At 44.7% G+C, this 26,716-nt stretch overlaps 1 protein-coding gene across 1 annotated transcript; it reads right to left on the reverse strand.

Moving 5' to 3' along the window:
- Positions 1-12,662: 12,662 nt before the first annotated feature.
- On the reverse strand, positions 12,663-16,054 carry LOC307131328 (extracellular calcium-sensing receptor-like; the record flags this gene model as incomplete). Its single annotated transcript, XM_079824917.1, has 6 exons — positions 12,663-13,576; positions 13,670-13,793; positions 13,937-14,164; positions 14,295-15,119; positions 15,335-15,626; positions 15,834-16,054. The coding sequence occupies 6 exons, from the start codon at positions 16,052-16,054 to the stop codon at positions 12,663-12,665; spliced, it is 2,604 nt and encodes an 867-aa protein (XP_079681043.1).
- Positions 16,055-26,716: the final 10,662 nt, after the last annotated feature.

Raw genomic sequence — 26,716 nt, forward strand, 5'->3', positions numbered from 1 at the left:
CGGCCTGGATATGTGCCCAAGATTCCCACCTCTCCGTTTAAGGACCAGCTGGTGAACCTGCAAGCGCTGCCTTTGGAGGAGGCAGACCCAGTCTTGGCATTGCTCTGTCCAGTACGCGCCCTCCGCGCCTACGTAGACATGACGCAGTGTTCAGGACCTCAGACCAGCTCTTTGTCTGTTATGGTGGAGAGCGGAAGGGAAGTGCTCTCTCAAAGCAAAGGCTGTCTCACTGGATAGTGGACACCATTGTTTTGGCTTACCAGCAGCAAGGTCGACCATGTCCCCTTGGTGTGAGGGCACACTCCACTCGGAGTGTGGCCTCCTCTTGGGCTCTAGCGCCTCGCTAACAGACATCTGCAGAGCTGCAGGCTGGGCGACACCTAACACATTCGCTAGATTCTACAATCTCCGGGTGGAGCCAGTGTCCGACTATGTACTCGCCCCCCCGAGGGGCCGGTAATGGACCAGGCTCAGGTGTCTTCGCTTGCTCGCCATTCCACTCCACGGACTGGATACGTGCGATTGTTTTCCCCCGGATGAGCTCCCCGAGAGCCCTGAGCTCCTCCAGCACTGTCGACGCCGACATCAGTTCAGTCTGCCCTTTCGAGCCCAGACCCTCATGTCCGGCCAGGTGCCCAGTGTGCATGGTTCCCCTCCGGCGACCCCCACACATGTATTTCACCGTAAGTCTCCGCAGTGAGCGGGTTTCTTCCCTTGGCGTGTCCCCGCCACCCCTAGGGTTAAAAATCCACCTTCGGCTGGTACCCTAGAGTTTTCCCATATGCAGCCCTTAGCGGGTCATATGTGTACTCTCTAAGTCCTCCCTATGGGTAGGCATCTTGGCATTTCCTCACTGGAATATGCATCCCAGTGTACCTTGGTATTCCTGTGATAAGTGGGAGTCCTTCGTCCGTACTAGTCTTACGACAGGGTACTCACACTTACGCAGGGCACTGGAGGACAGCTGAGTGGCGGGATTATATTGGGACCCCCATTCGTTAGTCACTAACGTTACGTCGTAGTGACTGAACGAAAGGGAACGTCTCGGTTACGGATGTAACCCTCGTTCCCTGAGGAGGGAACGGAGACGTAACGTCCCGTTGCCACATCAGCTGTGCTACCTGGAACGCAGGAGTTCAGTCTTGGCTCCTCAAGCAGGTAACATAATGCGATATTGCCACGTACTTCCTTATATACTCACGCGGTGAGGTGGAGTTACGTATGCAAATTCCGCATGCCCTATGGCATTGGCACGCCATTGGGCGTTTTCTCTAAGCTCGAAGACGATAGGCTTCTAAGCGAAACCCCCATTCGTTAGTCACTAACGTTACGTCTCCGTTCCCTCCTCAGGGAACGAGGGTTACATCCGTAACCGAGACGTTTTATCATCCTTCAGGATAAATGATCATTTTGATACTATTGGTGCCAATACAGTGGGTTCACAAGGTTATAGTGGTTATAATAAATGACTATTTGCCAAACAAGCACACAAAACTTTAAAACAAACATCAGATGCTCACTTTCCAAAAGTTTAGTCATCAACAAGGAGCTGACAACACCTGAAGTCACTTTATCTTTGCTTTCTCAGCCACAACTATTGTGCTTCACACACACGGTTACAGCAGTCAAAGAAAAGCTAACACATAAACAGGGACCAAGAGCCCAACAAAAGCAAACGCTTCCCACCACAATGGTGACTTCAAATGAAACATAAATATCAACATCTAAACCTCTGTTAATTCTCAGTAAGAGCTTCTGTAGACGTCTGACAGAAATAGTCAAAGTGTGTCTTATGTCTGTGATTAAGGGCAGCACCAGTGTCTCAGTGGGAAACACTGTCTCCTCACAGCAAGAAGATCCTGGATTGAATCCCACGATTGTCTCACGATCCAAAAATGTGTGAATTACAGATGCTAAGTTGTCTAAAGTGTCTAAAGGTGTGAGCTAAGTTTCTTTTATTTTCATGATTTCTGGACAAACACACACTGTCTGTGAGTTGCTTTGCAATTACAAATGGAAAATATGTCCACAATTTGAACTAGTTTTTAACCTTGAGGTTCCATGAACGTCTATATCGGATGTGCAGAACACGTCAAAAACAGACGTCATAAAAACTTTCATTCTGGCTCCTCAGTGGATGTCTTTTCAACGTACGCCTCTAGGGGCAAAGACATTGAAAAGACGTCTTTTGGACATAACTTTGCTCAGTGGGACATTTCAAGTTTCACTTCATTTTGTAGTACATTTGTAACGTATAATTAATCACATTTCCAAATATTTACTAACTTCTTGTTGTTTTAGGTGCATTACAAGTGAATGCCGATAAAAAGGAAGCATCAGAGTTCATCTTTGCTGGGACGGTGCACAAATGGCTCCATTACGCCCTTGAAAGGCTTGGGGGCATTGCTCGTGGTGGAAACCCCTGAGTTTAGAGTATTCAGAGTATTTCATTCTTTCTTCTACCTTTTTTCTTTCAGTAGTACTGTCACATTTCTGTCTTTATTGACGAGTTACCATTTGTATTTACTTCCGTTTTGCCAGGTTGTCATGTTTTTCACTTGTGTTATAAATTCAGATGTAATTGTTTTAAGTCAATGTGAGATTTCCTGTTGAAACTGTCTCATAAATAAATACATTTGCATGTAAACTGAAGGATGTTGTTTACTTTGAGTGACTTTTTGATACAAAATCATATCAATTGCTGCCATACATGAAAATTAACTGGCATAGAATCCTGCTGTACATAAAGCAAGATTGATTTATAGTGTTTCTATGTTGATTCAGTGTTAAATAAGTGATTTAATTGTAATTGAAAAAATATTGATTTTAAGCCCATCTTGATCTATTTTTCATCATTGAAATAACATTATTTCAGGGTGCAAACCTGTTAAATTTCAACATTGATTCAATGATATTTTAGTTGATGCATTAACATTGATTCAACGATGATTCAGTGTTGGTCTGCTATCTGGGCAGTTTGTGCTGAATACAGTGTAATTACACTTTTGCCATTAATGTGTTTATAAGCAACTGAAAAAAACACAAATGTCAGAGCATGTCAAAACTTCTAAAGGGCCCCAAAACAGCTCAGACTCCTAGGGGTTAATATCATTAATTCATCTTTGTCATTAGGATATGTACCAAAAACTTTTAAGTTGGCTATTATTAAACCACTTATTAAAAAAACGCAACTTGATCCTACAGAATTAGTCAATTATAGGCCAATCTCAAATCTACCCTTTCTGTCAAAAATACTTGAAAAGGCAGTGTCTTCACAATTATGTTCCTTTTTAGAAAGAAATGGTATTTGTGAGGATTTCCAGTCAGGATTTAGACCGCATCATAGTACTGAGACTGCTCTCATCAGAGTTACAAATGATTTACTCTTATCATCCAATCGTGGCTGTATCTCTCTATTAGTGTTACTCGATCTTAGCATTGCATTCGATACTATCGACCACAACATTCTTTTGAATAGACTCGAAAATTATGTAGGCATTAGTGGAATTGCATTGTCATGGTTTAAATCATACCTATGTGACCGTTATCAGTTTGTAGCAGTAAATGAAGAGATGTTACACCGATCACAAGTTCAGTATGGAGTATCGCAGGGCTCAGTGCTAGGACCGTTGCTTTTCACCCTGTACATGCTACCACTGGGAGATATCATTAGGAAGCATCGCGTTAGTTTTCATTGTTATGCTGACGATACTCAGCTCTATATTTCTTCACGCCCTGAAGAAACTTACCAATTCACAAGATTAACGGAATGCATAGCTGATATAAAAAATTGGATGACCAGTAATTTCCTACAACTCAATTCAGAAAAAAACTGAATTTTTAATTATTGGACATAAAAGCTACAAGTAGTAACCTAGAATACTGTCTAACACTTGATGGCTACTCTGTCAAGTCCTCGTCGTCAGTGAGGAACCTGGGTGTGCTCTTTGATACCAATCTTTCGTTTGAAAGCCACGTTTCTAGCATCTGTAAAACTGCATTCTACCATCTTAAAAATATATATCTAAAATATGGCTGCAAGCAGCAATACCGGGGCCAAGCGCAAAGAAGAAGACAAGACATGCCAAAAAATGCTGGCAATGTCAGATCAACTGCAGCAATGAGCAATTAAAGACCTATTAAGGTGATTTTAGGCAAAATAGCTGTAAAATGATAAATACAGTCAATAATAATGATTTAATGATTTATCACTTTCAACCAATAGGTGGCACGGTTACGAAATTGATGTGGTGTGGTCAGAATAAAGGAACAATGACACTTGCAAAGATTGGTGTCAATATATCAAAGCAGGGTGTCAATATAGTGTCAATATGTCATTACAGAGATATAGCCACAAGAGGCCATTTCATTATGAGTATGGACCACATGGCGGTGCTGTTTTGAAACCTTTTAAGTACCTTAAAGGCATGGTGCTGATGGCACATACCAAGTTTCGTAATGATACAACAATTCATTTGTAAAGCATAGCATTTTATATCGTAATACTGCATTCAATGGGAATTTCATGTTTTGTTCTATTATAGCGCCACCAAGTGGCACAATCCTACCATTTTTGTTATGTGTCCTCGGAGTGAGCCCATACATGTCTGTGTCAATTTTGGTGAAAATATCTTGTTTAGTTTTGGAGTTATAGACATTTATGTGAAAAAACACATGTAAAATGACTGACACCTGACTTTGATTGGATTTTACACCCCCTTACTATCAATATTTTGACATTTGGGAATTGGTGTTCATCTATCGACCTATGTTTCCGAACTTCTGACGCTGGTTTCGTCTCGATCGGACTAGCGGTTTCGAAGATATCAGCTAATGTTTTTAAAGCGCTAAATTACAACGCTGCACAAACCATACGCCGAAACCTATTATAGTTATAGCCACTTAAATTTATGAAAGCATGGGCTGCATTGATTGGATTTTTTGCAACTTCCTTCCAAAATGTTGGCTTTTTGTCATTATTGTTTAGCTATTGACCTATGTTTCTGAATTTGCTGATGTGGTTTTGTTTTGATCGGACTAACTGTTTCGAAGACATTCGCAAAGGTTTTTTAGGTGCTAAAGTACACCTTTTCACAAATCGTAAGGTGAAACCTGGCATGTTTGGTGTCATTGGACTCGGCAAGGATTCAGAAGTCTAAGGAGGTGAATGCTGTGAAAAACGTTGGCTTGAAATTTCACAGGCTCCTTCAGGGCATTGGGGCAATGACGTATACAGAGTTTTTTGAGATACACCAATGTCCTCAGAGACTATCATGGCACCCTGGACGAAGACAATGAATGCCCGTTTTCATCTGACTAATGTTTGGGTGCGTATATTGCCATTTTCATATGTTTTTCCCCTAATATAGCACCACCAAGTGGTCAATCGTTGCAATTTTTTTTTCATATGATCTCGGATTGAGCTCATACATATGTGACCTGAACTTGGTGAAAATATCTCATTTTGTTCACAAGTTATAGCCATTTTTGTAAAAGAGGTCCCGGTCACATCGTACATTTTGGCTCCTCTTACCAACCATGAATCAAAATATGATTTTTTTTAATAATTATTGATAACCACTCTCCAGAGAACATTTCTGCAGTGGTTTGGTTCTGATCAGGCAAAAAACCTGGGAGTAATTTGCAAAAGTAGGTTTTACAAAAAAAACATTTTATCCGTCTTGAGCCAAGGATTACAGCGATATAAGGCAATCGAGGCTACGCCTTGCGGTTGAGGAGTTATGAGCCGTTTCATACTTTTGATTGCCGTTTCGTACTTTTGATCGCTGTAGCGCCCCCGTCAGGCCGATCGGGGCGTGCTTCGGTGACGTCAGTAGTCGTTGTGAGTACTACCAGCTCTGCAAGTTTCAAGTCTCTACGACTTACGGTTTGGTCTGCCTGATCAGTTTTAGCTGGAGAATGATGCATCATGGGAAAATGAACAGTTACAAAAGGGTTTCAGCCTGACACCTGACTTTGATTGGATTTTACTACCCCTTACTATCAATATTTTGACATTTGGGCTCACGAATGTGCCTAACGACCTATGTTTCCGAACTTCTGACGCTGGTTTCGTCTCGATTGGACTAGCGGTTTTGAAGATATCGGCAAAAAAGTTTTAAGCGCTAAATTACAACGGTGCACAAACCATACGGCGAAACCTGGCAAGTGTGGTATCGTTGGACTCGGCAACGATTCAGGAGTCTAATGAGATGAGTCTCGTGAAAATAAGTCAACCACACCCAAAGTTCTGAGCATTTTTTAAAAAGAAAATCTCCACTAGGTGGCGCTGTTTCGAAACTTTTCAGGCTACTTCGTGGTATCGTGGTGATGACCCATACCAAGTTTCGTAACAATCCGTTCATGCGTTGATAAAATACAGCATTTTAGCACATAATTCAAGATGGCCGACAGCCAAAATGGCCGATATGGTAAAATTGGATATCCGTCGACTCGGCATGACGTCCCGAATCTCACGAGACCACTTTTATGATATTTGGCCAAACGGTTCAGCAAAGAAAAGCTAAAATAGCAATTTTTCGTATCTCCAGACCAGTAGGTGGCGCTGCGCCGAAACGCTGCATGTCGCCTCAGGTCATGCATGTGATGAGATGTACCAAGTTTGGTTTGAACACGATAAAGCGCTGCGGAGATATTGCCTTAAGTGTGTTTTTGCAAACGTTACATAAAATTTGTTCGCGCGTTTATCGAAAACGATTTGACGAATCAACTTGATTTGTAAGATTTTTTGTCAGAATTGTCTGAAGATGATCTGGTTCAATTTTCGTGCAAATCGGATGAACCATCTAGGACGGTTAATTGAAAATGGAGGGGAAAATATTCAAGACGGAAAATGACGTCATAGGATGCAATCGAATCGTCTTGAGCCAAGGAATCAGAGGGAAAAATAATTTTGCGCGAGGCGAGACACTACAGGTGAATAGGGATTTTTTTTTAATTACAAGATATCACTGTGAAACTTCTCCAGTTTATTACTGGCATAAACATAAGAAAAACATTTATTACAAGTTTTGTGTAAATTAATGCCTCTGACGAGAGTTCGCGGGAGTGCCACGACGCATGCGCGAGAACTGAGATTACGGCGTTCTTCTTCTACTACTACTTGACTGGCTGCTCACTCTTTCGTTTCTTGCGCATGCGTCGTGGCACTCCCGCGAACTCTCGTCAGAGGCTCAAATTGAACAACAATAATAGTGTGATAAAGTCGTTATTTTTGTTGTTTTTCCGCTCAAAAAGTATTTTCGTCGCATGATAGACTTAATAAAGAGCCACTGTAGTCATTTGGACTCCTTAAGGCGAGACACGGCAGGTGAAAACATCGTTTTTTCATGCAGTGGTCAATTTTGAGATTTTGGGCCAGTTTGCTCCCTTAACATGTAAGCTTTCATGTCAAAATAAAAAAAATGTCAACATTACACATTAAGGTGGTTATTTCATTATATTTCGTCACCGTGCGCCTTTAGATTTCTACCCGAAATCATCAAAAGTTATTCTAGCGCGATCTCTCGTGCCGTCTCCATTCACAGAAACGTGTCATGCTTGGTATCATTATAAAGCTCTCAGTCTTACACACAGCGCTGGCTCAAATATGGCCATTTCCTTTGTAGAACTAACCAACCGCGAAAGTTTGCAGCCAAAAACCACATCTGATTTGTCGATGTGAATTTCTCACGCGCTGCCTCTTGCTTGTGTATTCTCTGCCTGAGAGAAAGTGCAGACAACGCTGAAATTGGATCATAAACGCTCACAGAAAATACCAAGTAGCAAGAGCTAGTAAAAAGAAAGTAAACAACAACAGATAAGACGACGAAACCCCGTCAAAATTAGATTCAAATAGTTATAGATGGACCAATACAACAAACAGGGACAGCTCGTCTGCAGTTTTTGTGACTGGTGTTTGTTAAGGTAGTTCTCTTAAGGTAGTTCTCTAATAGCTATTGCTATTAATAATGTATTCATTTATCAATTTCCACGTGTTTTAAATATTATACACTACTGATATTAATTAACTTAATATATATTTTGTTTGAAGGTTGGGGGTTTTATAGAAATGTATGCAGTTATACAGTATAAAACTTTAAAGGCCGTTTTCTCTAAATGAGTTTTTCATCACACTCAGTCAGATATATCCACTTCAGTAGCACCTACAAGCACGAACTTTTGCAGTCTTATACTGAACTATATTCTGAAGGCTTTTACAGAGGGATTTGTTGATATATCATTCCTATCCTGAGTTATAGGTCCTTTAACTCCAAAAAACATGGCGAAAATTGATTTTTTAAGGCTATTGTCAGTATTCTCTAATTTACTAAAGCACAAAATAAGATATCCAGAATCCCCTCTGTAAAAGCCCTCTCATCTAACATGTCAACAAATAGAACCAAGAATTTTAAACATGGTCCTTTCCAATTTCCAGATTTTGTTTTTGTAAAAGTATGCAAATGAGCGTATATTTAAGTATATAAGGCCTCATTTGCATATTAAAAAATTAATTTACACACAACTTGTAATACATTTTTTTCTTATGTTTATGCCAGTAATAAACTGGAGAAGTTTCACAGTGATATCTTGTAATTAAAAAAAATTCCCTATTCACCTGTAGTGTCTCGCCTTAAATTACGTTTTTACTTACTATTCTGGGCCATCAAGTTTCAGTCCCTCTGAAAGCCTATGGAGGAGTGAGACAGCTCTCAGATTTCATCAAAAATATACTAAATTATGTTCCGAAGATGAACGAAGGTCTTACATGGTTGGAACAACATGAGGGTGAGTAATTACTGACAGAATTTTACTTTTTGGGTGAACTAACCCTTTAAGGTTCAAAAGTTATTAGCATAAACATGAGTGCAACTTTGGACAGGTGGTGGCGCTAGAGGGATTGAGTTAGAGACACCAAAATTGCTAGGATGACAGATCAGACTGTCTTCTATTAGTGTGCCACACTATTCATATTAATTTCACAACTTTTTACCATACGGTTGTATGGGCTGCCATAGACTTCAATGGCGGAAGAAAAAAATACGGGAACGGTTTCAATAGGTGCCTTCGCACCTTCGGTGCTTGGCCCCTAATAATAATAGGAACGGGTACAGTTTCAATAGGTGCCTTCGCAGAGGCTAGATTGTTGTAATGCTCTACTGGGTGGTTGCCCTGCTCGCTTAATAAACAAACTCCAGCTGGTCCAAAACACAGCAGCTTGAATTCTTACTAGAACCAGAAAGTATGACCATATTAGCCCGGTTCTGTCAACACTGCACTGGCTGCCTATTAAACATTGCATACATTTTAAAATCTTGCTTATTACTTACAAAGCACTAAATGGTTTAGCTCCCCAGTACTTGAGCGAGCTCTTAACACATTATACTCCATCACGTCTACTGCGGTCTCAAAATTCTGGCCAGTTGATAATACAGAGAATATCGAAATCAACTGCAGGTGGTCGATCCTTTTCCTATTTAGCACCTAAACTCTGGAACAGTCTTCCTAACATTGTACAGGAAGCAGATACACTCTGTCAGTTTAAATCTAGACAAAAAAAACATATCTCTTTACTATGGCATACACATTAAACACTTTTCCAATTAAATGATTGTTAGGCTGCATTAACTAGGTCAGCCGGAACCGGGAACACTTCCCATAACACCTGATGTACTCGTTACATCATCAGAAGAATGGCATCCACGCTAATGATAGTCTCTCGGTTTTATCCCGAGGTTTACTGCAGTCAGCCGGATTCGGGCCGTATCCAGATCAGACGGTGGACCTGCGCCAAGACATGACCAACGCATGACCCTGAAGTGTCTGCAGAGACCGTGTCAATTAGACTCCCCCTGAAATTGCCTCGTCGACACGGCATCCTCAATGAACCCGTCTCCGGCGTGATGACTCCGATTGTTCAAATATTACAATTTAATAATTGTTAAATCGATATGTCATCCTCAATAAACCCGTCTCCGGCGTGTTGCCTCCGATCCTTCGAATATTGCACTTTAATAATTATTTAATCAACACATCATCCTCAATAAACCCGTCTCCGGTGTGTTGCCTCCGATCTTTCGAATATTCCGATCTATGATGACCTCTGACCTGTAAAGTTGCCAGAATAATAATCATACGCTGCTTGTTAATTGGTCAGAGGAGAACTGGCACCCCGACTGAGCCTGGTTTCTCCCAAGGTTTATTTTTCTCCATTAGGTCAGCTGATGGGGTTTTGGTTTCCTTGCCACTGTTGCCTCTGGCTTGGCTTGCTCAGTTGAGGACTCAAATTTTTTCTAAATTTTTCAACTAAATATCCAAATAAATCTAATTATTAAACTAAATGAACCATATAAACTAAATTACTGATCTAATTACTGATCTAAAGCCCACACTGTCACTGTATGATAATTGAAATGAACTGATGACATCACCGTTTTCTCCAGAATGGCTATACGGCTGAATAAAATTCTATTGCATTATTTTCCTGTTTAACACTATAAAGCTGCTTTGAAACAATCTGCATTGTTAAAAGCGCTATATAAATAAAGTTGACTTGACTTGACTTGACTTGGAGACTCCATGTCTGGTCCCTGGATAGTGGAGGTTCTAGGTGGCCTGCCGCAGGCTGTGGTAGACACCATAATTTCTGCTAGAGCCCCCTCTATGAGGTGCCTCTATGCTTTGAAGTGAAAGCTGTTCGTTGATGGGTGCTCTTCCCGCTGGAAAGACCCCCGAAGGTGTTCAATTAATGTTGTGCTTTCTTTCCTGCAAGATGGGCTGGAGCAAAGGCTGTCTCCCTCCACCCTCAAAGTGTACGTCGCAGCAATAGCGGCGTATCACGATGCAGTAGAAGGTAAATCCTTAGGGAAGCACGACTTAATCGTCAGGTTCCTCAGAGGTGCGAGGAGACTAAATCCTCCTCGTTCAATCTCGGTACCCTCTTTGGACTTAGCCCGGGTGCTCAGAGCACTTCAGGGTCCTTCCTTTGAGCCTTTACAGTCTGCAGAGCTGCAGAGCTAAACATCCTGTCCATGAAGACTGACTGCATTAGCCTCAATCAAGAGGGTAGGGCCGAGAGCCCTGACTCCCACTCCAACATAGGAGTAGTCCAGTGAGCTCAGGCAGGACGCTGGAAGGGCCAGCATCCTGGCGTGTTGGTAGGGATCCCAATTTGTCGTCAGTTCCAACGTACGTCTAACGTGACCGACTGAAAGGGAACGTCTCAGGTTATGTATGTAACCCTCGTTCCCTGAAGGAGGGAACGCAGACGTACGTCCCGTCGCCAGGTACTGTGCCTCCCCTGAAGGTCGGAGCGACTAGTTCGGCTTCTCAGCAGAAAAGCGATATGCGGTACTTCCACTTCCATATCTATACCCGCACTGGGGGGCAGATTGTGGAATGCGTGAACCACATGTAGATTGGTCTCTGAAAATAGATCTCAATTCGTTGTCAATTCCGACGTACATCTCCGTTCCCTGAGGGTTACATAGTTAACCGAGACGTTTCCAACAGAAATGAACACTAGAGGCAGTAAAACTGCAAGAACTTTTAATCCTTTTCATACACAATTATGATTACAAGGGCAGATTATGAATTAATTAAGACTTGTTTTCATGTGGCTCCTTCCACAATATTATATTATGACCTCAACACATTTGCATCCCTTAACCAGCAACATATGCTCGGCTTTACTAACATACTAAGCTTAAGCATAAGGTGACTCCGCTGGTACAAAGCGATTGGTTACAAATCCCATGAAACACGAGTAAAAAAAATAAATAAAAAAAAACTCAACGACAAGAGTTCAAATACCAAGCTAAAATGGCATGGTTACGATTACATTTTTATGTCACATTTACTTTTGTTAACACTATCGGGTATGTTTAGGGTTTTAATGTAGGTTGTAATGTTATTTTAAAATGCATTAAGCATTAAGCAAAAACCAACATGACACGTTGCCACATTCACATTCATCTTCCCTCAACATGAGATCTCAAGTCCACAACTTCACATTGCGGACATAAGGATAACCTTCCCTTGACAATAAGTTCATGGCAAAACTAAGTGAAGTGAGCCAATCATGTCCCTTCCCATTTGTGGTAATTGAAATTAACATGTACCTTCCCGGTCACCGAACATGTTAGCTAGCCATGAACTCTTTTTTTGGAAGTTTTTGAAGATAGTTTATGGGATAGAGAAAAATAGTTTTTTAAGACTCAGGAAGGATCTAAGACTTCCCCACCTTGATTTTTTCATGTTGTGTTAACTTATATTTACTTTATTAATTTTCATTCTGTTATGCACTGCTGGACCACTGTACATTTCTCATAAAAAAATGACACAAATTAGTTAAATGAGCCATGTTAGAAACATTTTTATTTTTCACTTTCTGTAATCATGGTGTTCTGGCAAACATTCTTTTCTCACAATTTTACAAGAATGAATGTGTAAAGGGGGTGAACCTCTGAAGCAGACAAAATGTATAAAAGCCAATATGACAAGTAAAGCAAACAAAAGGATGTTAATAATTAAAATACTACAAAATAGCAGGAATTTGAATTGCTTTTTTGATGTAGATGAAAAAGATAAGTTATCAAATTAGAGTTTACATTTTAACATCACAGTAATTATATTAAATTATATAATTATATTATTCAGTAAAACTATTTATTTTGTGTCTCTCTTCCCATTATGGAATTTTTTGTGTTTCTCTCTGGATGTAAAAGGATGATGTAGCACTTTGGAGCAAATATGGCCACCAGCAATCCAAAGCTGGATGCTAAAATAGCAAATATCTCCACAGCAACTGCATATTTTCCTGGTGAGCTAACATATGCAGGAACAAATGCAATCCACACAGCACAGAAGATTATCATACTAAAAGTGATAAACTTTGCTTCATTAAAATTATCTGGAAGATTTCTTGCTAGGAAGGCTAACAGGAAGCTCACTGCTGCCAACAGTCCAATGTATGCCAGCAACATAGAAAAACCAGCCACCGAGCCAATAGCACATTCAAATACTATTTTAGAGTGGACATACTGGTTGTTTTTATGGGGTGTTGGAGAGGCAGTTGATAGCCAGACTGCACAAATCACAACCTGGAGGACTGTTAAGACCAGAACTGTGCATCTTTGTTGAACTGCTCCAAACCATTTCATTGCTCCTTTGCCCTCTGGTCGAGATGACTTAAACACGGCTATTACCACCATAGTCTTGACCAGGATACTGGAGACACACAGGACAAAGCTTATGCCAAACACAGCATGTCTTAACTGACATGTCCACAGCTTAGGCTGGCCAATGAATAACAGCACACACAGAAAACACAGTTTGAGTGACACCAGCAGCAGGAAGCTGAGCTCTGAATTGTTGGCGCGTACTATGGGAGTGTTACGGTGAAGAGCAAAGATGACCATCACAAGAGCACAGACACAGGTGCCTAGCAAGGAAGCAGTGGTCAGAGAGATGCCCAAAGGTTCCTCATAGGACAGAAACTCTACTTCTTTGGGGACACACTGATTATTATCTGGATTGGACCAGAAGTCATCTGGACACACTATGCACTCAATAGCATCTGTTATAAAAAAAAAAAAAAAATAATAAAAAAAAAAGCTTAAAGAGAAAATTCCACTTTCAAGTTATATTAACATTTTTGAATATTATTAACCTGTTGTATTAGAAATATCTCCATCTCCACATGGCAGGCAGTCAAAACAGCAGACAGGTTGGCCTTTCCTTGTGGCTCGCCTGGTGCCTGGGGAGCAGCTCTCGCTGCACACAGACCGTGGAGGCTGAAAGAGACATCATCTGTTACCAATTATGTATTTGTCATCTCTTTTACATGACAAATTACATTTGTCTTATCTTGTTGCTTTCACTAGTATTCTGACTAAATATCAGCAAAAATATGACATTAACATGCAATGTTAGTTACTTTTTTTGTCTCAAAGTTCCAATATAATGCATCTTCATCCAGTGTGAGCACCATCCCTGTTGTTGCCCCTTCATTCACAACACCAATAGCTTGGACCCTTATTGACCCATCAGAGCTTGGCTGCCAGTTCAACACATCATAGATAGCCAGAGCATCGCCATTCTCATCAAATGACACATGATCCCCAAAGCCTGTGGTGAAGTTCACTTTCTGGAGATAGTGAACCAGCTGTGCATTTTGTAGAGAGGACATGTTTTATATGCTTATCTTAAATTTTAATTAATGTAGAGTACACATTTTCCACCTTCAGTTCTTCAATATGCCTAAAGAGACTGTGCAGTATACCTGTGGTTCTTACCTGCCAGGGTTTCAAGTTGATTATATCGGCACATCTGTTCCTACTGAATGGCCCTCTCCCTTCCTGACACTGCATCAGGTCATGAAGTGCATGTGCCAGGGCATAAACTGCCTTATAGACATTATAAGATGCCCTTAATCCTAAAACATCAGAGTATGGTGTGTCTGTGGTGGTTAGATCCTCCTGACCTGTACACTTTTTCACTTGCTCTCCATCTGTCTGTTTACCCCTAGTTTCAAAACTGCACTCAAATATGTTCTCCCAAAAGATCCTCAACATATTGTTTCTTGGATCATTGCTGGGATGGAGACGTAGCAGATAGTCACGAAGCCCCTGAATCTCTCCACGTCTGATAGCGATTCCCAGTGTGCCCCCCAGGAAGGGCAGGAAACGTGGAGTGTGGTATTCAAGAGAGGTGGCCCAAGCTTCACTCGCAATCCACTGTCTGCCTGTCATGTTGTGCAACACCACCTCATCCATTAAAGGTATCAGATAGGATGAAAGAGCAAAAACAACCACCACTCTAGCTGTAGAGGCCTCAATTACTCCTGTTATGTGCTGAATATCTCTTGGATTATGATCATTGGGCAGGATTTCAGAAAAAGCAACACAATATCCAGACAGCTGCATTTCCTGCTGGAAGGACTGAGCAGCATTGATGCCATAGTCATCATCACTGTAGAGGAGACCAACCCATGTCCATCCAAAATGCCTCAAGATCTGTACCATAGCCCGCACCTGGAAAGCATCACTAGGGATAGTTCTGAAGAAAGAGGGGTACTTTTTCCTGTTACTCAAACAGGAGCAGGTAGCATAGTGACTAACCTGATTAGGGGAGATGGATAGAGAGGGGAGAAATCATGAGACAGAGAAATTGAGTGACGATCAAAAAATTTTTTGTAATTAAAAAAAAAAAAAAAATGTATACATAAGTGAGAAAACTAATTCTAGAAGGCTACAGATATACTTAAACTGTAAAAAATGAAAAGTGCTAAAATAATGCAGAAAGTTTATTTTTACTTTTTTTCATCCAATCTTACTATAGGTACTCGAAACAGTCCCAGAACACTAGAAATCGCAATGGAAGGAGTTGAACTTGCATCCCCCACAATCCCAACCACCGGAGGAGGGCCAGTGCAGTTGAGGTTTGAGAAGGACTCCTCTGTCCCACTAGCCAGGGACATGGCAGCCCGGAACGCCATTCCAAGCATCACACAGTTGTCATAAAGATGGTAACCAAGAGTGATGTTAGGCAATAGATTGGGATTCTTATTAATCTCATCTATTGCAAAAGCCATGGTCTGTGCATGCTGGAAGCCTTCCATATTAAATCTAAAAAAAATAATAATAAGAAGAATGTTGACATTTAGTGATATTAAACAGATTAATATGACATCATTTGAACATATTAGGTAAAAAGTGCAAGTGGAACACAACATTCTTATTTCTTCTTCTACTACTTTTTCCTCTCATTAATCTAATTATTATTATCATATTTTAAATATTTCTATACTTTTATAGTTAGTCAGTCTGACTCACTTTTCACAGTATGGTCTTTCTGGTTTCATTCTGAAGCTCAGATCTGGGAACACTGTAAAAAAGTGAACATGAAACAGGCCTCCAAGTATAACATCTCCGTCCTGGTACATTCCATTCAAATTGAAATGTCCCTGGAGTTGACAGATACCTGATCTCAGGATGGAATCTGCAGAGATATAGTTAAAGGACAGGTAAAGAGAAAAATACAGAGTGATCCACATCTCTCTCTCTTTCTGATCCAGTCACCAACTTGGCACACTAATTTATGATGACGGTTGTTTGGGGTGTTGCTTTAAATTAGGTACCAAGTGGGTATTCCTGGAAATCAGTATGTCACCCTCCCATTACTCCTAACAAAGGCAAGCCAAGAAAACAGCTGATGGAATAATGGACATTTGCATGCACAGTGAATTGCTGCTCAGGGAGATTGGCTGGAAGCTCATTTAACTCTTTCCCTACCAGCATTTTTTTTAAGTTGCCAGCCACTGCCAGGGTTTTTGTCTTTTTTTGCCTTTAAACATGCATTCTTTTTTTATTAACTCTTAAATATTGGTAAGTTTCATAAAAAATCTACATTTTGAACAAAAAGCTGAGAATGACGTTTTTGTCAAAGACTACAACCAGATCAGGGGCCGTATTCTCAAAACATTTTATTCTCCTAAATAGCAGTAAAAGTTCTTAGTTAAGAGTTTCTCTTAAAATCTATTCCCAAAGCTGCTGAGAGCAACTTTTACTAAGGAATAGAGAGAAGTCTTAAGCTACAGTACCTCGACAGTTTTCTGCATCCCTCCGGCACCTCGACTCCTCACTCTCGGCCCAGCCGGAGATTCGGGGCAGAACTCTGGGTTTGGGCTAAATTTTGAGCCCTCGAACCCATCGGACAGCACTCCAAATAGGGTTATTTTACTTTTTTACTCTATCCGATCATTTGTAAGTGTGAACTTGTTAAACAACTGCCACAGGTAATCAGACATTATTTCCTTTTTTATTTATTTATTTACTTATTTAATAAATAAATAGTATGTTTTATATTTTTGTCATTTTGCATTTTTGTCTTTTTCTTATGATAAGACAGTGACAGGAAAGGAAATGAAAGTCAGAAAGGGGAGAAATGTCCACAACAGTCATCAGGAATGTTTGTGATTTGGTCTTTAGACCTCTTGACTACTCCTAACGTTTCACTTATTTAGGAGCTAGTTTTAGCGCTAAAATGTTTTGTGAAATACTCTTAGAGCAAAAACGTAGGAGTCCTAAATCGGCAAGTTAGGAGCTACTTTTAGCCTTAAAGGAGAACTCAGGTGAATTTTTAAGTTAATCTTGATCGTTATACCTTTGTGAGTACTGTCTATAGAAGAAAAAAAACGAACCGGATTGGTGCTTGCAACACAGAGCTGTTACAGTTAATGCCCAGAGCTCCCACTCATGGTCTCACTCCACTCGCTATGGGGGCATATACATAAAGAGTGTCTTTGTGCCTCTTAACAGACACAAAATGCAATTAAAATGTCTGTCCAACATGAACAGGGCCCTTACAGCTTGCCGTCTAAAACACTATTTTGGTGAGTTTGGGCATTTAAGCACATATACATGTTAATACACGGGGATTTGATTCGTTAATTCAAGAGTGAAGTAAAAGGTTCCTAAGCAAGCATTTTATAATTTAACAGGTTATTTCAACCGTATTTAATTGGTTTCACATGCCACACCCCCAATTTCTCACGCTGAAGTGTCAACCCGGTCGGTCAAATACCTGAAAGATGAGTTTATCTATAGATCTACCTGTTGAGCCACTCGTGATCGACTAGTTATGCTTTCGGTGAGGGGGTTCAAGAGTGCCCCTTGTCTGTGGAATTTTCGACATTCCCTGCATTTCCCCAGCTTCAGGTATGTTTGCTTTGAGTATCCATTGAGTATATTTATTGAGTATTTGCTTGAGTATTTATGCTCTTAAACTTTAAAGGGGTCATGAATTAAGAAATCAACTTTCCCTTGAGCTTTTGATATATAAAAGGTCATTGTAATATAAGAATATCCTGTAAGTTTCAGAACTGAAAAATTCCTTGTTAGTCAAAGAAAAGCTTTTATTGACAGCTGGCTCAGCAAACGATCAATCTGCGACTAATTCTGTAGCCCCGCCCACCGACTCGCATTACATAAATAACATAGGCCATTAGGCCAACGTGGAGCTAAACTGGATCGAACTTCCAAGCAAAAGCTTATGGCATGCATGTTTCAAACATTGAAACATTCATTGTGGATTCGTTTGTAAACAAGAGACTGGAATTGCAGACAGGATGAGATTAACCCCTTTAGTGTCAAGGATAGCCGCCGGCCCCAGATTACTGTTGTTCAATGTTCACTGCTCGTTAAAACATCACAGTCCTACTTTATCTGGACAAACACAGTATTATTAAACAGATTAAAGACTCCAGATTCGATATTTGAACACTGTTTATGATAAAACTGGGTTGCAGTGACATTAATTTCTTAATTTATGTCAGGAGTGCAAAACAATCGATCTGTAATGGAAGATATTTTGAATCGAATATCACACGCAATTAATTCTCTCTCGTCTGCAGAAGTGCAGTTGTGTCCACACAGCTGCAATTAACAGCGTTTGCTATAGCTCTTAGTTCAAAAGTGCGCATATTTGGAGAAATATTGATTTATTATCACATTTGCAAAATATTTTGTCATACATAATAATATTAATTTCCCACTGAATTATCTGATCTGAAAAGCTGAAACCATGTACACAGCTCTCTCTCTGTCTCTCATATTCCTGATTTGCATCAGATATTAGTCATCACGCACTCATTGGTCCTCTGGAGCTGTCAATCATACATGACTCAATCCAGCCCTCTGCATGACGTTGTTCCCATTCAGTCGGTCACTCTCGACGCCACGTCGGACATTCTATCTGTGTGTTTCTGGATGCGGTGGTTACCTGTCACCAAGGGATGGTCACCAGCGCTGTATCTCGTGTTTGCGCGTTCAGCACGCTGACGCAGCGCTGGTGGATGACTCATGTTCTCACTACGGGAACATAACCATCTCGGAGTTGCGGTCTAGACTCCATCTCGCAAGGGGTGGAGTCCCCGTGCCTCTGCCTCGATCTAACCCTCCACAGAGGGTTACTTCAGGCAGTAGCGCGGGTGATTTGAGGGTTACGGTGAGCGCGCTTCCCCCAGGGAACCAACCCCCGGGGAACCCTCATCCCTCACGCACTCCGCAGCCAGTAGAGCTGCCGTTGGAACGTGGTGGGCCGTCCTCGAGATGTGCACCATCCGTATCCTTCGGGGCTCCCCCTGATGATCAGATGTCCATCGCTGCATCGGAGGGAGGGTCAGACTTCTCTGGAGATGACGTGTCGGCGCAGGGGGCTCCTTCGGGAAGATCCGCTGTGCCCGATACGGATCCAGAGATGATGGCCATGCTTTCCCGGGCCGCCGAGAAGATCGGGCTCGTGTGGAACCCTCCACCGTGTCCCGAACCTTCAAGGTTGGATGATTGGTTTCTCGGGGTGGCCCATGCTGGTTCTCAGTGCCCCACCCCGGTTCCTTTCTTCCCGGAGGTGCACGAGGAGCTCACTAGGTCATGGACAGCACCTTTTACTGCCCGAAACCGGCCCAGTGGATCCTCCTCCCTCACCACCCTCGATGGCGGACCTGCAAAGGGTTACACGCAGGTTCCTCCCGTGGAACGGGCCGTTGCTATGCAACTGTGCCCTAACTCCACATCCAGGGGGAACCCGTGTCTCCCCTCCCGTGCCTGTAGGTACTCGTCCGATCTGATCGGAAAGGCCTACCAGGCTTGTGGAGAGGCAGGCTCCGCCTTACACGCTATGGCGTTGTTGCAGGTTCATCAGGCCCAGGCACTGAAGAACCTGCACGAGGGTGGTCACGATCCCGCAGTTCTCCAAGAACTGAGAACCGCAACGGACCTCGCGCTTCGTGCGACGAAGGTTACGGCGCGGGCCGTGGGTCGTGCGATGTCCACTATGGTGGTCCAGGAACGCCATCTCTGGCTGTGTCTGGCAGACATGAGGGAGACCGACAAGATCAGGTTCCTTAACTCCCCCGTCTCCCAGACCGGCCTCTTCGGCGACGCGGTCCAGAACTTCGCCCAGCAGTTCTCGGCCACACAGAAGCAGACTGAGGCCATCAGTCACATCCTGCCACGGCGGTGAGCTGCTGTCTCCACCCCGCCGCCGGCAGCACCTCAGTCTGCTCGTGGCCGGTCAAACGCCAGACCACACTCATCCTCCCCCTTCGCCAGCGGGCAGCAGTGGACGACCTCCTCACGTTCCTCCTGCCCACCTGTGGAATCAGGTAAGTGTTGCACAGCACACTCTCACCTCGCTGCGGGCCGCCTCCACGAGACAGCCGCCCCAGCCCGGTACCTGCATTCCACCTCGCTGCCCCACGGTGGGTACGCCGGTGGTCCCTATGGTCCCGCTTGCACGGTCTCTGCGAGCCTGGCTAGAGCTCCCCAGTCCGTCTCGCTGGCTCATTCGGACCATCAGGCTCGGCTATGCGATTCAGTTCGCTCGGCGCCCCCCCAGGTTCAAGGGCGTCCGCTTCACCTCGGTGAATGCTGCAGATGCCCATGTCCTGCGTGCGGAAATCACTGTCCTACTGGCGAAGGACGCGATAGAGCCGGTCCCTCCAGTCGATATGAAGACCGGCTTCTACAGCCCGTACTTCATTGTACCCAAGAAAACCGGTGGGTTATGGCCAATCTTGGACCTGCGAGTCCTGAATCGGAGCCTCCACAAGCTACCGTTCAAGATGCTCACGCAGAAACGCATTTTCGAATGCATCCGTCCCCAAAATTGGTTTGCAGCGATCGACCTGAAGGACGCGTACTTTCATGTCTCGATTCTTCCTCGACACAGGCCGTTTCTGCACTTTGCGTTCGAGGGTCGTGCATATCAGTACAGAGTCCTGCCCTTCGGGCTGTCCCTGTCCCCCCGCGTCTTCACGAAAGTCACGGAGGGGGCCCTTGTGCCCATGAGAGAACAGGGCGTTCGCATCCTCAACTATCTCGATGACTGGCTCATTCTAGCACAGTCCAAGGATCAGTTGTGCGAACACAGGGACCTGGTGCTCAGACACCTCAGCCAGTTGGGTCTTCGGGTCAACTGGGAAAAGAGCAAACTCGCCCCCGTGCAGAGGATCTCTTTTCTCGGTATGGAGTTGGATTCGGTCGAACAGACAGCCCGCCTCACGGAGGAGCGTGTCCAGTCGATGCTGAGCTGCCTGAACACGTTTCAAGGCAGGATGGCGGTTCCACTGAAACAGTTTCAGAGGCTCCTGGGGCATATGGCGGCCGCTGCGGCAGTAACACCGCTCGGCCTGCTTCATATGAGACCGCTTCAGCATTGGCTACACGGCCGAGTCCCGAGATGGGCGTGGCAACGCGGCACTCACCGGGTGAGCATCACTCCGGCCTGCCGCCAGTCCTTCAGTCCATGGTCAGACCCCTCGTTCCTTCGGGCCGGAGTGCCCCTGGAACAGGTGTCCAGGCACGCTGTGGTTTTCACGGATGCCTCTGCCATAGGCTGGGGAGCCACGTACAACGGGCATGCAGTGTCAGGGGTTTGGACGGGCCCGCACCTGCATTGGCATATCAATTGCCTCGAGTTGCTAGCAATGCATCTTGCTCTGAGCCGCCTCAAAGCGCGGTTACGGGGCAAAGATGTACTGGTCCGCACGGACAACACTGCGACCGTTGCGTATATCAACCGACAAGGTGGTCTGCGCTCCCGTCGCATGTCGCAACTCGCCCGCCATCTCCTCCTCTGGAGTCAGAAGTGTCTGAGGTCGCTTCGGGCCATTCATGTCCCTGGTGTGCACAACCGTGTGGCCGACGAGCTTTCACGAGCTGCGCTCCCAGGCGAGTGGCGACTCCACCCCCAGGTGGTTCAGCTGATTTGGAGACAGTTCGGGGTGGCACAGGTCGACCTGTTTGCCTCCCCAGAAATGTCCCACTGCCAGTGGTTCTATTCGCTGACCGAGGGTACACTCGACACGGATGCCCTGGCGCACAGCTGGCCCCAGGGGCTGCGCAAATATGCGTTTCCCCCAGTGAGCCTACTTGCACAGACTCTGTGCAAGGTCAGGGAGGACGAGGAGCAGGTCCTGCTGGTGGCGCCGTACTGGCCCAACCGGACCTGGTTTCCAGAACTTATGCTCCTCGCGACAGCCCCTCCTTGGCCGATTCCTCTGACGAAGGACCTTCTGACTCAGAGATGGGGCACCCTTTGGCACCCGCGTCCAGACCTGTGGAACCTTCATGTCTGGCCCCTGGACGGGACGCGGAGGTTCTAGGTGACTTACCCCAAGAGGTAGTTAACACCATCACTTCGGCACGAGCGCCGTCTACAAGACAGGCTTACGCCTTGAAGTGGAACCTGTTCGTCGAGTGGTGTTCTTCTCGCCGAGAAGACCCCCGAAGATGTTCGATCGCGTCTGTGCTTTCCTTCCTGCAACAGGGGTTGGAGAGTAGGCTGTCGCCCTCCACCCTCAAGGTTTATGTTGCTGCAATATCCGCCTATCACGACCATGTAGAAGGTAAGACGGTTGGGAAGCACGACCTGGTCGTCAGGTTCCTTAGGGGGGCGAGACGGTTAAATCCTCCTCGCCCCCCCTCCATACCCTCTTGGGATCTTGCTCTGGTGCTCCGAGCACTTCAGAATGCCCCATTTGAGCCTTTGCAGTCAGCAGAGCTAAAGATTCTGTCAATGAAGACTTTGCTGTTGGCTGCATTGGCCTCCATCAAGAGGGTAGGGGACCTGCAGGCATTTTCGGTCGACGAATCGTGCCTAGAGTTCGGGTCGGGTGATACCCACGTGGTGTTGAGACCCCGGCCTGGCTATGTGCCCAAGGTTCCTACCACTCCCTTCAGGGACCAGGTGGTGAACCTGCAAGCGCTGCCCCCGGAGGAGGCAGACCCAGCCCTAGCTTTGCTCTGTCCCGTCCGCGCTCTGCGGGTTTACGTGGATAGAACTCAAAGCTTCAGAACCTCAGATCAGCTCTTTGTCTGTCACGGAGGCCAGCAGAAGGAGGAAAGGCTGTCTCCAAGCAGAGGATGGCCCCCTGGATAGTGGATGCCATCACCTTGGCTTACCAAGCACAAGGTGTGCCCTGTCCACTCAGGGTGCGAGCACACTCTACTAGAAGTGTTGCATCCTCCTGAGCGCTGGCACGTGGCGCCTCGCTGTCAGACATCTGTAGAGCTGCGGGCTGGGCGACACCCAACACGTTCGCTAGATTCTATAGCCTACGTGTAGAGCCGGTCTCCTCCTGTGTTCTCACCTCAAACGGGTAGAAGCACTGAGAGGCCCCGGCTCTTGTCGGCTTGCTGCGCTACGGCGCTTATATTCTCCAGAAGCAAACTCTGTGAGTCCTCCACCGCCCTCGGTGCCGGACGTGGCGGAACGTCTGGCATCAGGCCCCTTGCCGCTGAATCCTTGAGAACCGGTATTGGGCTTGGGCCATATGAGTGACCCTGCGGGGATCCCATATTTTCTTCCACGGTCGCTCCTACGGGAAGCCCGTGTCTTTCCCTTGGGAGAGCCTTCCCTGCAGTGGGACTGAGCCCCCTTCTCCTTGCGGGCTACGGCTCAGCATTGTACTCCACATAACTCCTTCGGGGTACGATGTGGGCTCCGCAGCGTTCCCTTCTCTAGGGCACGCTTTCCCAGTGTTATCCAATAATCACTGAGCGGGTCATGCGGAACAGCAGTGATGGACTTCCCGGTGTGAGCCCCGTCTCATCAGGTAAGAGAGCTCAGGTGGCTCACACAGGGCACTGGATGGGGGCAGAAGCCATGGCGCTTTGGTAGGGATTCCTATTCGTCGGTACTCCGACGTGGCGTCGAGAGTGACCGACTGAATGGGAACGTCTCGGTTACGTATGTAACCCTCGTTCCCTGAAGGAGGGAACGGAGACGCCACGTCCCGTCGCCATGTCCTCTGTACCCTGCTGGGGTGCCTATCTACCTGCCCGGCTCCTCAGCAAAAGGCTGATTTGATGCAATCACCTGTGTCTCATTTATACCCGCACGGCGTGGCATGAGCACCTGGTGCAATTATTGCATGCCAATGTGCATTGGCTCGTTTAGTTACACTCAAAGTAGATTAGCTCTCGCGAGCGAGATTCCTATTCGTCGGTACTCCGACGTGGCGTCTCCGTTCCCTCCTTCAGGGAACGAGGGTTACATACGTAACCGAGACGTTCTGTGTATCCTCATTCTGTCTCTGTGAAGAACGAACCAATTCTACATTTCTACGCGTGAACTAAGAAGCTACTAAACACAATAACTATGGCATAAGGTTTTGGTATTTTTTTTAAAGGTATTTTTATATAAATAATGAATATTTACATGATAAATACTAAGCAGCTGTAGCGATGAGCCCCATATAAAATGCTAAATATAACATGTTTTAACATCATCATATGAATTAAATCCCCATTAGATCGAGACAGGAAGCTAATACAAACACTTGATGGTGCGCTAAAGTTAAAATTTGGAGTGTAAGTGTAATTTTAATCTTTTAAATTGTGTTATGTAGCTTAATGCTAACTGAAGCCCTAATTAGGGTTGCCAACCATTCCGTATAGGCTAATACAGAATAGTCCCGTATTTAAAGCATCAATTAAGTGTTCAGAATGAAAGCCATATGGAACGCAGTTTTTCCCATATATTCCGGCATACACTCTTAATTGAGAATTAATCATTCCTTTGAGACAGATCATTGTTTGATTTGCAAACATAGCCGTTCGAGGAAGGCTTTAAAACCCAGCAGAAACCTATGCCAGTGCCGGCTGGTCGCTCCCGCTAACGGCGCACATCCCTTTCACTGTTCGCATTTTGATTTCATCAAATCAGTTTGGGCGGATGCAAACAACATTATTATTGTTCATGAGTCCAACATTCAGCCATGCAAGAAAACATGTATGTAACGAGGTTAGTTTGTGTGGGAAGGAAGAAGACGGGGTCAGCGTGACTGGGACTGCGTTCTTTATTATTCAGGACACTTTCAAACATAAAGTACGCTCAATGGCGTTAATCAATGTGCTACTCAAAACTTTAGGCAACGTTTCACTCTGTATCAGCCTCCTTTCACTCTGTATCAGCTTTCTTTCTCTTTCCTGGATGCAGGCAGCAACAGCAGTCCCAGTCCTGGTCTCTCTCTCCTCTCTCTCTCCCGACAGCGGCTTATAATTACTTATAATTAAAAGTAATACAAGCACTTTATCTCCCGGTGCAAATTGACGAAGCCTAGCCCCTCTGTTGTAGAGCTGTCTTTGTCTGTCCTGAGTCTGTAAAAAATTCTCCATTGATAGCCGCCCCAAAGTGTGGAGTTTTGTTCTCAGGTCCAGGACATACTGAATTTCATTTTTACTCGCGGAAGGTCCATCCTCCCAAGCCTCCCTAAGGACATCCAATCCCACCCGAGGCTGGCACCCATAGAGAAGCTCGAAGGGGGAAAACCCTGTGGAGACTTGCGGGACCTTGCGAACAGCAAACAACAGAGGTTCCAGCCACTTATCCCAATTTTTGGCGTCCTCGTGAACAAACTTACGAATCATGGACTTCAACGTGCGATTAAATCGTTCCACCAAACCATCTGTTTGTGGGTGCTAGACGCTGGTGCGAATTGATTTAATGCCCAACAACTCGTAAAGTTCGCGAATCGTTCGTGACATGAACGCCGTGCCTTGATCGGTGAGAATCTCTTTCGGGATTCCCACCCGGGAGATTAAGGAAAACAGTGCACTCGCAACACTTTTCGCCGAAATAGTGTGGAGCGGGACTGCTTCCAGGTATCGCGTTGCATAGTCCACCAGCACTAATGCAAAGCGATGCCCGTGTGCAGACCGTTCTAATGGCCCGATGAGGTCCATACCAATTCTCTCGAAGGGGACCTGCACTAGCGGGAGTGGGCACAATGGTGCTTTTGGGGTGGCCGGTGGATTCACCAAATGACATTCACGACAAGACGCACACCACCTGCGTACATTCTCGTGAATGCCCGGCCAGAAGAAACGGGCCATTAGGCGATTTAGCGTGGCCGCTTGTCCTAAATGCCCGGCCATCGGATTAGAATGAGCCGCCTGGAAAAGCAGTTCCCGGCGGCTTTTAGGTACTAACAACTGGGTTGTATCTTGTTTTGTCTGGGCGTCTTGGGTCACCCGATACAACCTATCTTTTAAAATACAAAAATAGGGATAAGAGAGCGGCTGGTCAGGGTGGTGGCCGTCGATGGAACGGACCTGACTAAATGCATTTTTAAGCGACTCGTCCTGGGACTGTTCCAGGGGAAAATCATCGCGGTCCGTGAGAACGGGCATCTCGAGACCGCTCTGTTCCCCCGGAACAGTTCCCAGAGGCCCCGAATCCACCTCTCCCACCTGAGCCACCGACTCTTTCCTGCTTACATGGTTTCCCCAAGAAGCATCCGCACACAAGTGCCCCAATAATTCATTAAACGCTGGCCAATTGGTCCCTAGAATCAGCGGATACCGGAGGTGCGGGTTAACTGCTACCTCAACACTATGCTTTTGACCCAGAAACATATTATCCACGGGCAACAACGGATAGTTCACCACTTCCCCGTGCACACACCTCACCTTAACTGTGCGGCTAGTACCCAATGCCTTAGGGCAGTCCTTCCCAAACTGTGGTCCGCGGACCACTAGTGGTCCGTGAGGGTACTGCAGGTGGTCCGTGGAAAGGCAAAATATAATAAAATAATATTTTTTTACCTTCATTTTACCAGGAAATTCCCATAAAAAAATAAAAAGTAAAAAGAACATGTAGGCCTATATTGACATAACATTTATATTAAATTGTCAAGTTATTGTGCGATTAC

Source organism: Gobio gobio (genome assembly GCF_949357685.1).
Source record: "Gobio gobio genome assembly, chromosome: 9".
NCBI classification, from domain to species: Eukaryota; Metazoa; Chordata; class Actinopteri; order Cypriniformes; family Gobionidae; genus Gobio; species Gobio gobio.